At 46.5% G+C, this 16,512-nt stretch overlaps 1 protein-coding gene and 1 long non-coding RNA gene across 3 annotated transcripts in view; one reads left to right on the top strand and one right to left on the bottom strand.

The window, feature by feature from the left end:
* Positions 1–10,744, bottom strand: part of PCCA (propionyl-CoA carboxylase subunit alpha) — a 791,250-nt gene extending 780,506 nt beyond the window's left edge. Inside the window, exon 1 of the mRNA XM_069757971.1 lies at positions 10,522–10,744. Coding sequence (XP_069614072.1) covers positions 10,522–10,575 — 54 coding nt within the window. The 5' untranslated portion in view covers positions 10,576–10,744. The remainder of the gene's footprint in view (positions 1–10,521) is intronic.
* A 78-nt stretch (positions 10,745–10,822) lies between these two features.
* LOC138672213 (uncharacterized) overlaps positions 10,823–16,512 on the top strand; it is an 83,788-nt gene continuing 78,098 nt past the window's right edge. The window contains exon 1 of one of the 2 annotated variants that reach the window (XR_011319644.1): positions 10,823–10,930. This is a non-coding gene — a long non-coding RNA (uncharacterized lncRNA). Of the gene's footprint in view, positions 10,935–16,512 lie in introns of both variants that reach the window. The other variant, XR_011319645.1, reaches the window with a different exon arrangement.

Genomic DNA, 16,512 nt, shown 5'->3' with positions numbered 1-16,512 from the left:
CCCTTTGCGTCTCAGAGCTTCCAGCAAAAGAGAATAGCACAGCTGGACAGAAAAAACGGAAACAAAAACAAAGTAACACTTATCTAGCAGAGCAGCAGGCCACAGGAAAGATGCAGTAGCTCAGATCCAACACTGGAACATTGACAAGGAGCAAGGAAGACAGACTCAGGTGGAGTTAAATAGCAAGGCAGCCAACGAGCTCACCAAAACACCTGAGGGAGGAAGCCCAGAGGCTGCAATACCACATGTGACCACAGGAGTGAATTCAGCCACAGAATTCACAACAGGTTGGTAGGGGATCAAATACTTATTTCTCACTGCAAAATGCAAATAAATTTATACAATGTGATTTTCTGGATCTTATTTTTGATATTCTCTCAATGTTAAAAATGCTTAGCTACTTACCGGTAGTAGTGTTTTTCGGAGCTCATGATGGCACCACGAGAGAGTAGATCCGCCCTTCAGTGACAAAAAAACCTACAGACAAAAAGGACCTCTCTCCCGCATCAGTTGGATTACAGAGCATGAGAGGACCTCCCAGGTTAGTAGCAAAATATACAATTTAAACCGAATATAATTTCCACACATGATTAAGCTTAAAGCCCAGAAAACTGCTCACCCACACGTAAAGGGAGGCTCCAAAAAACACCGCTACCGGTAAGCAGCTAAGCATTTATTCGGTCACCCATGACAGCACCAAGAGAGAATTAAAGATGTAAAGAGTTTAGGGAGGGACTACAGCCTCACGCACCCTTCTCCTAAATGTGAGATCGGAGGAGGCACCAATATCCAGCCTATAATGTTTGAAGAACATGGATGGAGAAGACCAAATAGCCACCATAAATATGTCCTTGATCGACACCTCCGATCTCTCAGCCCAGGCTGTCATCACATCTCATGTGGAGTGAGCCTTCAGGTCCTTCAGAACTGCAATGCCACTTGCTGTGTAGGCCAAAGAAATTGCCTCCCTAATCCACTTAGCTAAAGTGCTTTTGGAGACTGTAAGCACCTTCCTAACTCCCTGAAAGGAGACAAAGTTTCTTCCTTCTTCCAAGGGTCAGTTACCGAAATATAACTAAGTAGACACCTATCATCTAATGAATGGAGCTTTCTTTCTTTTTGGATTCGCCAGGTTAGAGCAAAAGGAAGGAAGGACTATTTCCTGCAGTCTGTGGAATTCAGAAGCTACTTTTGGCAGATACAAGGGATCCAACTTTAAAACAACCCCATCTTCCCTAAACTGGGTATATGGTGGATGCCTAGACAGGGTCTGCATGTCACTAACTCTCCAGGCCGATGTCAGTGCCACTAAAAGGGCCGTCTTCAGAGAAGAATTCTTATCGGGGCCACCTCAATAGGATTGAATGGAGCCTCCGTCAACGCGGTTAGTGCTAGATTCAAATTCCACGGTACTAACTTCTGCTTAAGGACGGGGCTAGATTTAGCCGCTGCTCTAATAAACCTATATACCCAATAATTACCTGCTAGATCACAATTATACAGGCCTCCTAATGCTGACACCTGAACTTTAAGGGTGCTCGTGGCCAGACCCATCTCAAGGCCCCTCTGTAGGAACTCCAACACCTGGCTTATCTTAACCTTTCCCCCAATCTCCGCCCCCGAGACTGACAGGAACTTGCTCCAGGTTTTGGCTTATATTCTTGTCGTGGATGGCTTCCTACTTTTTAGCAAAGTATTTACTAGGCCCCGAGAAAACACTGTCTCCCTCAGCAGTGCCCTTTCAAATTCCACGCCGTCAGATGTAGGTTGGACACTCTTGGATGGAAGATCGGTCTTTGGGAGAGGAGATCTTAGCGCTCCGGGAGAACCCACGGGTTGGTGACGGACATATTTCTTAGCCAGGGAAACCATGGTCTTTTGGGCCAGAATGGAGATATTAGAATCACATGTGCCCTGTATTCCAGTATCTTCCTTAGGACTGAAGGAATCAGGGCTATCGGGGGGGGGGGGGGGGGAAGGTATACAGTTACGTCGATATATATTTGGACAGACAACATTTTTCTGATTTTGGTTATAGACATTACCACAATGAATTTTAAACAAAACAATTCAGATGCAGTTGAAGTTCAGACTTTCAGCTTTCATTTGAGGGTATCCACATTAAAATTGGATAAAGGGTTTAGGAGTTTCAGCTCCTTAACATGTGCCACCCTGTTTTTAAAGGGATCAAAAGTAATTGGACAGATTCAATAATTTTAAATAAAATGTTAATTTTTAGTACTTGGTTGAAAACCCTTTGTTGGCAATGACTGCCTGAAGTCTATAACTCATGGACATCACCAGACGCTGTGCTAATGTCTATAACCAAAATTAGAAAAGTGTTGTCTCTGTCCAAATATATATGGACGTAACTGTATGCAAGCTTGAAGTCCCATGGGATCAGGAGAGCATCCACAGCATGTGGATCTTCTCTGGGGTTTAAATTACAAAACTGACGCACCTTTCTCTTCCCCCTGCTGGCGAAAAGATCGATGTCTGGGGACCCCCACATCTGCACAATTTGCTTGAGGACAGTCTGATTCAGCACCCATTCCCCCTGCTTGAGAAATCAGCTTTGATGTTCTCTTTTTTTTTTATATGAAGGATGTTAATGATAGCAGATGAGTTTTGGCCATCTGAAAAACACGATCGTCACCTCCTTCAAAGACCTGGATTGGTTCCCCCTGATTGTTAATGTAGGTCACAGTTACCTGATTGTCTGAAAACAGTCTGACATGCCGACCCTGTAAGGACATAAGTAGCCCTCTTAATGCCTTTAGAAGTGTAACCACCAACGCAGGGACTTTATGGTAGAGAGGGACAAAGAAAACTTCCTTTCTAGGCAACCTCCCAGCTGACGACCGTTATATAACATCCCACTGCAGGGCCCTAGTATGGAAATGGAACCTCATGAAGAAGTAGTGTCTGTATTAAGGACCTGCTAAGCTAGGAAACTTCTTCTTGCTGTCCCCTACCTTTTCCAACAGCTCGTCCAACACTGGCTCAAACAGGTGTAATCCTTCACGAGGGATACTGCACAACTTAGATCTGGCCTGGATGTCTCCCGGCAAACAATTCAGCCATAGGGCCCTATGTGCAGCATTAGAAAAGGCCGCAGCTCTTGCTGCCAAGTCTGAGTCTGCTGAATAATCAGACAAAAAAAAGCTACAGCCCCCTGGATCATAGGAAGGGAGGACGGGATACTCCCTCTAGAAGCCTTATCCTAAAGTTGATTCTCCAACCGGTCCAAACAGACCATTAAAAAACTGGTTGTGCAATTAGCAGCCACCACCGGCCTAAGGGACACCGCTGACGTTTCCCAGGTGCCCTTTAGGAAGACATCTGCTTTCCTATCCAACGGGTTCTTTAAATTCGCCATATCCTTTCCTTATGGACCAGTTCTTGGGAAAGGGACCTTACTGATCTCTGCTCTAGCCATCTGCCTTAAACTGCATGCAAAGTCTCGAATCTCCTCTGCCACCATCTGCTGAATGCATGGCTGGTACAGCTTTTTCTCATAGTAATCTGGTAGCGGTACTCCGCAAACCGCACACTCCTTGTCTTTGACCTTAGTGGTACATTCCTTTCCCCATCAAAAATATGGAGAGATAAAGGGAAAAACTACATCACCAAGCAAACTTTCACGAAGATCACTTACCTGTGAGGTGCAACTGAATGGTACTGTAATCCGCGGGGGATCTCTCTCAGCTGAAGGATCCTCCTTAGGGGCTGAAGACTTATCCAGTCTACTGAAACTTCTCTGACTGGACCTCCTGTCACCAACGCGACTACCTCCTACGTCACTACATGGCCGATGCAGGGTGACTTTTACGTAGGGCTCCTCCGTGAGCTGCTGCTGCACAGGTGACTGCTGCTGCACTTGCTGCTCTGGTGACTCCATGTCCAACTTGGATTATGGGTCTAGAATCAACTGGCACCCACCATGGCCTCCTTAAATACTTCCGGCCACTCCCCCTTTCGGTACCGCCCGGGGCCAGCAGATCTTCCATATCGCCTGCCTGGTGCTTCCTATGCAGATCGCCGGCCATGCCCCCCCTCACGACTGCGTCCCTGGCCAATGCGCGGCGACCCTGTACCCAACACCAGTGATAGACCCCCATGGCACAAATGGCAACTTCCAGACCAGGTGCACTCATCAGGGCGCACTGGATGCCACAGCACACACCTCGGCAACAGCGCTGCCAGACACCATCTGGGCCCGCCAGCCGCCAGAGGAATCACCACTACAAGCCCAGACGAAGCCCCAGGGGTCGCACACCGCTGCAGTCACATACTAACCTGCACCCTGGTGATTGACCACCTTCAAGCCCACTCTCCTACCCGAAGGCTGCTTCTCCTGCTGTCGCCCACACATGCAGTCCCGTGTACGAACTGTGGCGCTTCCAGAACACCGGACAGGCCAAAGTAGGCGACCCTCGCTGCCTGAGTCGACCTGCCGGGCTAGGGCATATCTTCAGTCTTCTACCTTCTTAACAGCTATGTCTGAAGAGGCTCACCTGTCAGGGACAGGAAACCAACTGATGCGGGAGAGGTGCCACCCTTTTATGTCTGTAGGTTTTTTTGTCTCTGAAGGGTGGATCCCCTCTCTTGTGGTGCTGTCATGGAGACTGAATAAATTAACTTACCCTTAAAATTATAGACTGTTCATGTCTTTGTCAGCGGGCAAACTTACAAAATCAGCAAGGGATCAAATACTTATTTCCCCCACCACGGTATGTATATTCTTGTTATTTCCATAATTCCACAGCTTTTCCATCTTGGTGTTGCAAAAAAATAAGTTATAGATTAAATATATTTTACATACAAGCACATTATACATCAAACTATATATGCATGATTTATTATATAATGCATTTATGTGACAGATACATTAGATATACACAGACTCAAACTGTATATAGACATTAAAATACATGAAGCATGACAGAGCAGAAGATGCACGTCAGACCCAACACCAAACAATGATGGCACTTATTCCTCAAAGTAGGCAAGAATGCATATGGAGGGGGGTTGGCACAAATACCTATCAGCCAGCAGCTACCTAAGGTGTATGGCCACCTAAAGGGAATATTTGCATCTCAGTCATTTAGGGCCAAGATAGAAATACCTCTATATGAGGCAGCCAAAACTACGGAAATCAGAAATGCCCATACACTTCAATGGCCCTTACCAAAAACTGTAGCACAGCCAGTTCAGCAGCTTCTATAGTGTCCACCACCTCTGGCTAATGACATGTGCGTGTGCATCAACCATTGAGGTCTTAGGCCGGCGTCACACTAGCGAGTTTTACAGACGTATGAGCGCATAAAATACGTCCGTAAAACACGCCTAACAAATGTCCCAATTATTCTCTACTAGATGGCAGCCCGATTCTAAAGAATCGGGAGTCTAGAATCCATATATACTTTATTTATTCAAATGTAAAAATAATACAATTAATAAATAATAGTAAGAAAGAACAAAAAATGGCTGCACTCACCAGCTCTTGACAATTCTTGTTATTTAAGGTACAGTTACACAGGATCCATGAACATGCTTATGAGGGGAGGGATGAAAGACATCAGACGACAACTTTGCGTGTTGTGGCAAATGCCACAACAACGGTTCTTTGCTTAAGAACAATGTCAGGTAGTAGGAAAATACCCAGTTAATAATAGGCAATAGTTCTTTGCAGGAATGCAGATATTAATAAATAGGCAGTTTATATTGCAGAGAAATTGCTGGGCAATAATGGACAATGTCCTTATGTGGCAAATAATAGAGCAATATACCCAATGTGGCAAAGAAGAGGTTAATAAACGGCAGTCTCAGTATAACAGTCAGTGAATAATAGGCAGTATATGGAGAAAACACCAAACAAAAGTTCAAAATTGGTGTCAAAATGTCACTGAACCACTTCACAACTAAATATATATAGTTTTGGTAAATGGTATTATCATTTTTTTGACGAAATTCGGCAGGAGCTTGAAGAGCAACGTCACTGGGCCCGCCTCCACGCAGTAGAAACTTGCTGTGAGGTAAAAATTCAAAAATCACACCAAAATGGCGGGCGGAGTGTGTCACAGTATGGCACGTTTCTGATTGGTCGCTCGCAGCAGGCGGTAACCAATCAGACACTGGACACTGTTGACGTCACTTATCTCCGGACATTAGCTCCGGACATTAGCTCCGGACATTAGCTCCGGACAGGAAGTTGGCACAAATTGCAGGAAGTAGTATTCTAGGCAATTATATATTAGATGCCCCTGCTACTATCTGCCGTATTTTACTGATCAGTATTATATGGCTTTCTACGGCCGTAGAAAATCGCAGCATGCTGCGTTTGTCACCGTATTGCGCAAAAAAACTGCCAATGAAAGTCTATGGAAGCCAGAAAAATACGGATTACACACGGACCAGCAGTGTGACTTGCGAGAAATACGCAGCGGTGTTAGAGAGAAAAGCCGGTAATTCAGTGCAGTGTACAGTAAAATCACACTGACAGCTTACAGAAGAATAGGTAGAATAAATGTGTACACATAGAATAGGTATATATATATTATATATATATATATATATATATATCAGTGAGACACATATATGTATATATATTGTAACTTCATAATTCGGACCACTATTTTGGGGACTTTTCTGCGTATTACGGCCGTAATATACGGACCGTATTGTCTTACGCTGAGTGTGACGCCGGCCTTAGGCTGCCGTCACACTAGCAGTATTTGGTCAGTATTTTACATCAGTATTTCTCAGCCAAAACCAGGAGTGGGTGATAAATACAGAAGTGGTGCATATATTTCTATTATACTTTTCCTCTATTTGTTCCACTCCTGGTTTTGGCTTACCAATACTGATGTAAAATACTGACCAAATACTGCTAGTGTGACGGCAGCCTTAGATTGGGAATACCACTTGAAGGCATATAAACATGTAAAATACGGTACCTGTAAGTGGGAAAAAAAAAAAGTTTACGGGTGGCGGAGAAAGTTGTTAAAATAAATCTTGGTCTCACTTTGCAATAGATCTCATCTGCACACCTATTATAACTAGGGGAAATTGCACAACTAACTAGGCTCTAAGTCATTTGTACTATAACATACCTTGAGAATTAGGCCAAAGGTTACAGCTAGGAAACATTTTTCTGCCGTATAACTAAACAACAAAGCCACCCCAGTAACAAATATATTACCTTATATTATCCAACATTCACTTCAATCCCTTGCAAACCCAGCATGAATGGTCTGGGAGGGGAGGAAAAAGAGGGGTAGGGGCAGGTCTCTACTGTGGGTTATCTCCCCCCCACACAAGCTACCATCCTATGACAATTCCTGACATTTAAAGTACCCAGCATGGGACAGTGATGTCAGTAAAATGGCCAGTGATCATATGTGACTGCGCATCAAGCAAAAACAGCAGGTGCATTAACGCTGGATTGGTGGGGCACTGAAGGAGTAATGTTTGCCTTTTAACCCCTTCCCGACACGGCAATTTTCTATTCTTGTTTTTTTTTTTACGATTCTTCTTCCAAGAGCCATAACCTCATTATTTTTAGGTCGACATAACCATAGAAGTGCTTGCTTTTTGTGGGACGAGTTGTACCGTACTTTTGAATGACACCATTAATTTTATCATGTGATGTACTGGAAAGCGGGAAACAAATTCCATGTGGGGAGAAAATATGAAAAAAGTGCAATTCCACAATTGTTTTTGGGAATTTTTTTTTTTACCACATTTACTATACGGTTAAAATGATCTTGCCATATGGTTCTCCATGCAGGGCCGGCATCAGCAACTGATGCACAAGGTGGAAGTACCGGGTCCCTCCGCTATGGGAGCCCGATGCCAACACCCACGAGTGGGCCTCCCCCGACTGCTCAGGGCACTGGTACTTGCAAAAGCACCCGATTATCAGCTGTTCGGCACCACGGCTGCATGTGTCACGGCTGTGTGGAGAGCCCAAAAAACAGGCTCTCCATACATGTGTTGTGACTGACACAGCCGCGACACATACAGCTGCGGAGCCAAACAGCGGATTATAGGGCGCGCTCCAGGTATCCGGGCACCCGAAGCAGCTATTCGGTAAGCGCTAGAGCTATTCGGATAAGGAGTTATCACAGGAGAACAGGTCAACACATGACCCTTATGTCTCGCATAGCACCCACTGAACAGCTGACACCTCTGCACAGGCCGGCACAGCACCCTTCAGAAGACTGACACCTCCGCACAGGTGAGCGCAGTGTGTACTGGACCGCTGACGCCTCCGCACAGGTTAGCGCAGTGTGTACTGGACCACAGACACCTCCGCACAGGTTAGCACAGTGTGTACTGGACCACAGACACCTCCGCACAGGTTAGCACAGTGTGTACTGGACCGCTGACGCCTCCGCACAGGTTAGCACAGTGTGTACTGGACCACAGACACCTCCGCACAGGTTAGCACAGTGTGTACTGGACCGCTGACGCCTCCGCACAGGTTAGCACAGTGTGTACTGGACCGCTGACGCCTCCGCACAGGTTAGCGCAGTGTGTACTGGACCACAGACACCTCCGCACAGGTTAGCACAGTGTGTACTGGACCGCTGACGCCTCCGCACAGGTTAGCGCAGTGTGTACTGGACCACAGACACCTCCGCACAGGTTAGCACAGTGTGTACTGGACCGCTGACGCCTCCGCACAGGTTAGCACAGTGTGTACTGGACCGCTGACGCCTCCGCACAGGTGAGCGCAGTGTGTACTGGACCGCTGACGCCTCCGCACAGGTTAGCACAGTGTGTACTGGACCGCTGACGCCTCCTCACAGGTTAGCACAGTGTGTACTGGACCGCAGACGCCTCCGCACAGGTTAGCGCAGTGTGTACTGGACCGCTGACGCCTCCGCACAGGTGAGCGCAGCGTGTACTGGACCGCTGACGCCTCCGCACAGGTGAGCACAGCGTGTACTGGACCGGTGGAGCCTCCGCACAGGGTAGCACAGTGTGTACTGGACCGCTGACGCCTCCGCACAGGTTAGCACAGTGTGTACTGGACCGGTGGAGTCTCCGAACAGGTTAGCACAGTGTGTACTGGACCGCTGACGCCTCCGCACAGGTTAGCACAGTGTGTACTGGACCGGTGGAGTCTCCGCACAGGTTAGCACAGTGTGTACTGGACCGCTGACGCCTCCGCACAGGTTAGCACAGTGTGTACTGGACCGGTGGAGCCTCCGCACAGGTTAGCACAGTGTGTACTGGACCGCTGACGCCTCCGCACAGGTTAGCGCAGTGTACTGGACCACAGACGCCTCCGCACAGGTTAGCACAGTGTGTACTGGTTCGCTGACGCCTCCGCACAGGTTAGCACAGTGTGTACTGGACCGCTGACGCCTCCGCACAGGTTAGCACAGTGTGTACTGGTTCGCCGACGCCTCCGCACAGGTTAGCACAGTGTGTACTGGTTCGCTGACGCCTCCGCACAGGTTAGCAGTGTGTACTGGACCGCTGACGCCTCCGCACAGGTTAGCACAGTGTGTACTGGACCGCTGACGCCTCCGCACAGGTTAGCACAGTGTGTACTGGTTCGCTGACGCCTCCGCACAGGTTAGCACAGTGTGTACTGGTTCGCTGACGCCTCCGCACAGGTTAGCAGTGTGTACTGGACCGCTGACGCCTCCGCACAGGTTAGCACAGTGTGTACTGGACCACAGACACCTCCGCACAGGTTAGCACAGTGTGTACTGGACCGCTGACGCCTCCGCACAGGTTAGCACAGTGTGTACTGGTTCGCTGACGCCTCCGCACAGGTTAGCACAGTGTGTACTGGTTCGCTGACGCCTCCGCACAGGTTAGCAGTGTGTACTGGACCGCTGACGCCTCCTCACAGGTTAGCACAGTGTGTACTGGTTCGCTGACGCCTCCGCACAGGTTAGCACAGTGTGTACTGGTTCGCTGACGCCTCCGCACAGGTTAGCAGTGTGTACTGGACCGCTGACGCCTCCGCACAGGTTAGCACAGTGTGTACTGGACCGCTGACGCCTCCGCACAGGTTAGCACAGTGTGTACTGGTTCGCTGACGCCTCCGCACAGGTTAGCACAGTGTGTACTGGTTCGCTGACGCCTCCGCACAGGTTAGCAGTGTGTACTGGACCGCTGACGCCTCCGCACAGGTTAGCACAGTGTGTACTGGACCGCTGACGCCTCCGCACAGGTTAGCACAGTGTGTACTGGACCGGTGGAGCCTCCGCACAGGTTAGCACAGTGTGTACTGGTTCGCTGACGTCTCCGCAGGGTTCAGATCAGCACTGGGCTCCTTATCAGCCTACATTTAGAGAATGCAGGTCACGTGACATGAAGGTGATTTGTGAGGAAACCTCTAGCAGGGAGGCAAAGCTGCACTGCCGCCAGGTAACACTGACAGGAGCGAGGTCACAGTGCAGTGCTCACCCGCTGCCCTCAGAGTGGACGCTAACACCTGAGCCCAGGACATACAGACTTGCCCACATACAAGGATAGGAGTCGATTCCTGCTCACCTGCCCTTTTCTCAGCACTTTTTGCACGTCTATAAGGACCCTGAGCGCCGCCATCCTTGTCAGTGGAGAGCACACTTGTCCTTTCCCCTCTGTGATTATGGGAGGGCCTTCAGTGCAAGCAGCGAATGAAAAACCTAGAACAGCCTCTCCTTTTCGCGCATGCGCAGTCCTTTGAATTCGTGCGTAAAGTGATTGGCGCTGCGGCGGTCTCTCTGTCCTCAGCGACCCTGACATCACTGGCGTCTACACAGCCGGGCTGTGACGTAAAGTCACGTGAAGTAGAGTAGTCATGTGACGGCGCAGCTAGTCTTCTCGTTCTGTGCGCGGGAGAGTGTGAGCGGTCAGACTGCGGAGCTGCTGCCTATGGCTAGGACATAGTGGCGGGCGGACACGGGGGACTGCTGTGCCTGTGGGTAGGACGCATACATCTGGCCTATACATGGCTGGGAGAGGTTGCTAGTGTTCCTCCTCTATCCTGCATGTGGCCTCCGTGCACTGATCGCCTGAGGCGGGAATTACTGCATAGCACCAGGGGCTGCACATGAAGAGGGGCTGCGTACCGCTAGAAAGTACAGAGGTCAGAGGACAATCTATGCCTCACAGACACAGGGGTCGGGCTGCCTCTAGGAATTTGGGGACCCCACAGCGGCAACATTTTCGGGACTCCCTTTATACTCCGCCCATTCTCCACCCCTCGACTTGTCCACAGTCAAAAGATTTTTTTAACCCTCCGTCACATACAATATTCGGACTAACGAGTTCACATACAGACTAACGAGTTCACATACAATGTGCCTGTCAGGCGCCTGCTGGAAAAATACCTATAATATCTAATGTTTGCAATTTCAGTGCTCTAAAAGTGATCAGTGACCTTCATAGGGATGTAATAAAAGAGACTACACATAATCAGTTGCAAAAAAAACATTTACTTAACATAAAACTAATAACTATGAAATACAAACTTTTCAAAACTCCCGCCAAATAGTCCCCAGTTCGACTCTCTCAAAAAAATGTACAAAGAAAATTTTTGAACACAAACTTAATTTTAAGGTACCTTAAGTACTATTAAAAACATATTCAATCAGAAGTAGATGCTGAGGTTTCCCCAGAAAAGTCACACTTGCAGAGCAAATAGCAAGAATTACACACCATTTTTGCATGTGTCAGGCAAATTGCTTTATGACATTTGAGACATTCATAATTTGAAAGCCTTCTGGTTCGGCTTTCCGTTTGGCAGGTGGTGCATCTCCTTCTTTTGTGAGGTGGTGCAGATGGTGACTTTTCACCATCATCTTCTGGGCGGAACCTTTTGAGCTGAACTTGAAGGCGAGAGGGGATACCGATTGTTTTCACGCTTCTCCTGCGTAGCTCTCCAAGTACTAGTTCATGGGCCAATTTTTTCAGATACAATCGTCTACGGAGTGGTTCAAGCTTGTTTTCAAGATAAATTACTTGTGAATTTATACCACCCAAATTCAACATAGCAAAAAATATGACCATTGGCCAGCGTTTGATGTTTCTGCTGACGTTGAAAGTGGAGCACATCTGATCTGCTGTATCCACACCCCCTTTGGTGGCATTGTAAAATGTAATTATCTCCGGGGTTTTTTCTGCCCCAGTCCCAGGATCGATGGCAGCATCATCATGAAGTGTTGATAGAAGAAGTACGATTTTTTTGGCATGTGGTACATAGGAAACTAAAGCCTTTCCATTATGGAATGCAAACATACTGCTGTACTGTTGTCTCTCTTTCACACTTACAAACTGTGGCGGCAACTCCCTTTTGTTTTTTCTTACAGTTCCCACATATGACAGCTTCTGAATTTTCAGATAATCAATCAGATCACAACTTGTAAACCAATTGTCAGCTGTAATATTGCGACCCGATCCAAATAAGGGTTCAGCCAGTCTTTTTTACAACATCAATGGGTTTGTTGCTCACACAGTAAGGACCTTCTGGTTGTTTTCCTGCATAAACTTCCAGGTTGTAAGTGTAGGTCTTACTGGCATCAACAAGGGCATAAATTTTTATTCCATATTTGTTTGGCTTTGATGGAATATATTGACGAAAGGCACATCTACCACGAAAACCAGGGAGCATTTAGTCAATAGTGAGATTCTCTCCAGGGTAATAACTTTGTTTACAGTTTACAGCAAATCTTTGAAATATATCACGAATTGGAGCAAGTCGGTCATGTGTTTTGCGTTCGGTTCGGGTAGTTCTGTCGTCAAACCGAAGGCAACGAATTAGAATCTTGAATCTGTTTATGGACATAACAAGGCTAAATTTTTCAACTCCATCCCCATCTTTACCCCAAAGTTCCTCCAAACTTTGTCTATTTGCCCTATAAGCTCCTGCAAGGTACAGTAATCCAAAAAAAGCACGCAGTTCTATTTCATCTGTGGGCTTGATGGTTCTGTTGCAGATGTACTTGTCCTTTATAATGTCTATATATTGGTTGGTATATGTGACAATAGAGTCCAGAATGTCATCTGTAAATATACTGTTCCAGCATTCAACTGCAGTTTTTGCATTACGTGCAGTTCCTATTACTGCAGGAAGGTGAGTAATAATGTTTAAAGGTTCCCTACGTTTTTTCTGAAATGGCTTCTTGTTCCATTTAGTATTTTTATCTTTTCCAATATAATATGATCCAACTTCTTCATCCTCACCACTGTCACCATCTTGCTCTGTTTCAGAATCCAGGACACATTCTTCCACCTCATCATGAGAATCAATCTCACTTTCCTCTCCTAAATCCTCATTCAGTGTGAGGTCTCTATCATCTAACAGCATGTTTGTTACTTCCTCAACATCAAGTTGTTTGGATAAATTGTACATTTTCCTCTCCATTTCAGCAGATAATCTGAAGGAATATGTTAGGGAACTACTGTATATGCCTGAGCAGCACACTTTCTTTTATAAAATCTCCCTTATTTCTATGAAATATCCTCACATTTTGTGCTATACATTCATAAAACAAGCTAAATAAACTATTGTGATGAATAAAAACATAAAATACCAACCTTACTGAATGTGACGTATTCACATACAATGAGCCTGAGAGATTTGTGCAGCTATATCCTCTCCCCTGAAGCTCTGAAATCCAACTGTGATATCAGGTTTCACAGACCTTCAAGAGACAGGAGATTACCTGGAGGGAGGGGGTTTCCTCACAATCTGGTGAGGAAGGAGAAATGAAAGTAAAAGAGAAGCGCCTGTCAGATCAGTTGTATGTGACGGAGGGTTAAAGGGACTCTGTCACCTGAATTTGGAGGGAACAATCTTCAGCCATAGGGGCGGGGTTTTCGGGTATTTGATTCACCCTTTCCTTACCCGCTAGCTGCATGCTGGCTGCAATATTGGATTGAAGTTCATTCTCTGTCCTCCGTAGTACATGCCTGCACAAGACAATATTGCAGCCAGCCGGTAAGGGATGGGTGAATCCAACACCTGAAAACCCCGCACCTATAGCTGAAAATTGTTCCCTCCAAATTCAGGTGACAGAGTCCCTTTAAGCTGCCACCACGACAAGGTGGGACCCTACTTTAACCTATGAAACAGTTGTGAAAATATCCAATACAATTTAGGTATATTTTTATTTATTTTTCAATTTTTTTAAATTTACCAATATCACATACATGGGAAAAATACCACCGCACCATGACCAGACACCATAATACCACCACATAGTGATCTATAATACCACATACAAGAAACAAATACCACCACACCATGGCCAGGCCACATATTACCACCATACGGTGACCAATAATACCACATACAGTACAGACCGAAAGTTTGGACACACCTCATTTAAAGATTTTTCTGTATTTTCATGACTATGAAAATTGTACATTCACACTGAAGGCATCAAAACTATGAATTGTGGAATTATATACTTGACAAAAAAGTGTGAAATAACTGAAATTATGTCATTCTAGGTGCTTCAAAGTAGCCACCTTTTGCTTTGATGACTGCTTTTTATTATTTATTACTATAGCACCATTAATTCCATGGTGCTGTACATGAGAAGGGGTTACATCAAAATACAAATATCACTTACAGTAAACAAACTAACAATGGCAGACTGGTCCGGAGGGGCGAGGACCCAGCCCTTGCGGGCTTATATTTTACAGGATTATGGGGAAGGAGACAGTAGGTCGAGGGTTGCAGTAGCTCCAATGGTGTTGAGCTGGCCGTGTGGTCTTTACAAGGCTGTAAGCTTCCTTGAAGAGGTGGGTTTTCAGGTTTCTTTTCAATGATCCAAAAGTAGTGGAGAACCGGATGTGTTGGGGCACTGAATTCCAGAGGATGGGTGATATTCGGGAGAAGACTTGGAGGCGATTGAGTGAGGTGCGAATAAGCGTGGAGGAGAGGAGGTGGTCTTGGGAGGACCGGAGATTACGTGAGGGAAGATATTGAGAGACTAGATGGTGGCCCGATTCGCATCGGGTATTCTAGAATATGCATGTCCACGTAGTATATTGCACAGCCCACGTAGAATATTGCACAGTCACGTATATTGCCCAACCATGTAGTATATTGCCCAGCCACATAGTATATTGCCCAGCCACATAGTATATTGCCCGGCAGCATAGTATATTGCCCGGCCACGTAGTATATTGCACAGTGACGTAGTATATTGCACAGCGACGTAGTATATTGCCCAGTTACGTAGTATATTGCACAGCCCACGTAGTATATTGCACAGTCACGTAGTATATTGCCCAACCACGTAGTATATTGCCCAGCCACATAGTATATTGCCCAGCAAAGGTAATCGGTTTTTGACAACTATGAGAGACAATTACCTTTCACAACTGGTTCAGTACCCAACAAGAAGGGGGGCACTGCTAGACCTAACATTAACCAACAGGCCAGACCGCATATCAAATATAAGGATTGGGGGTTACTTGGGAAATAGCGATCACAAAATAATAAGTTTTCATGTATCCTTTTAAAAGATGTGTAATAGAGGGGTTACAAGGACACTAAACTTCAGGAGGGCAAATTTCCAACGGATGAGAGAGGATCTTGGTGCAATTAAAGGGAACCTGTCACCCCGTTTTTTCAGATTGAGATATAAATACTGTTAAATAGGGCCTGCGCTGTGCGTTACTATAGTGTATGTAGTGTACCCTGATTCCCCACCTATGCTGAGAAATACATTACCAAAGTCGCCGTTTTCGCCTGTCAATCAGGCTGGTCAGGTCAGGTGGGCGTGGTGACATCGCTCTTTTCTTCCCCAGCTTTCCGTTGGTGGCGTAGTGGTGTGCGCATGTCGCAGTGACGAATCCACTGCGCGCACGTGAAGAAGCAGCGCGCGATCTGGGCTATTACCCCCTGTCATCGGTGGGGGCGGCCATCTTCCTGGGGCAGCGCGTGCGCAGATGGAGTGCTCTGCTGCACGGGGCTTCAGGAAAATGGCCGCGGGATGCCGCGCGTGCGCAGAAGAGATCGCGGCGGCCATTTTCCCAAAGCCGAGTTTGCATCCCAATCCCAATATGATCGGTGATAAAAATTCCCCATTAAATGTCACCTGCTTAACCCAGCAGGAAGTTTGGCGGCATCTAAAAATCACTAAAATTGACAAATCTCTGGGCCCGGATGGGATACACCCTCGAGTACTGCAGGAATTAGTACAGTCATTGATAGACCATTATTTTTAATCTTTAAAGACTCCATAATAACAGGGTCTGTACCACAGGACTGGCGTATAGCAAATGTGGTGCCAATATTCAAAAAGGGGACAAAAACTGAACTCGGAAATTATAGGCCAGTAAGCTTAACCTCTACTGTGGATAAAATCCTGGAGGGCATTCTAAGGGATGCTATACTGGAGTATCTGAAGAGGAATAACCTCATGACCCAGTATCAGCACGGGTTTACTAGGGACCGTTCATGTCAGACTAATTTGATCAGCTTCTATGAAGAGGTAAGTTCCGGACTGGACAAAGGGAACCCAGTGGATGTAGTGTATATGGACT

Source organism: Ranitomeya imitator, chromosome 3 (assembly GCF_032444005.1).
Source record: "Ranitomeya imitator isolate aRanImi1 chromosome 3, aRanImi1.pri, whole genome shotgun sequence".
In the NCBI taxonomy this organism is placed as follows: domain Eukaryota; kingdom Metazoa; phylum Chordata; class Amphibia; order Anura; family Dendrobatidae; genus Ranitomeya; species Ranitomeya imitator.
Note: the sequence above shows the minus strand (reverse complement) of the source record. Positions and strands in the feature narration are given on the sequence as shown.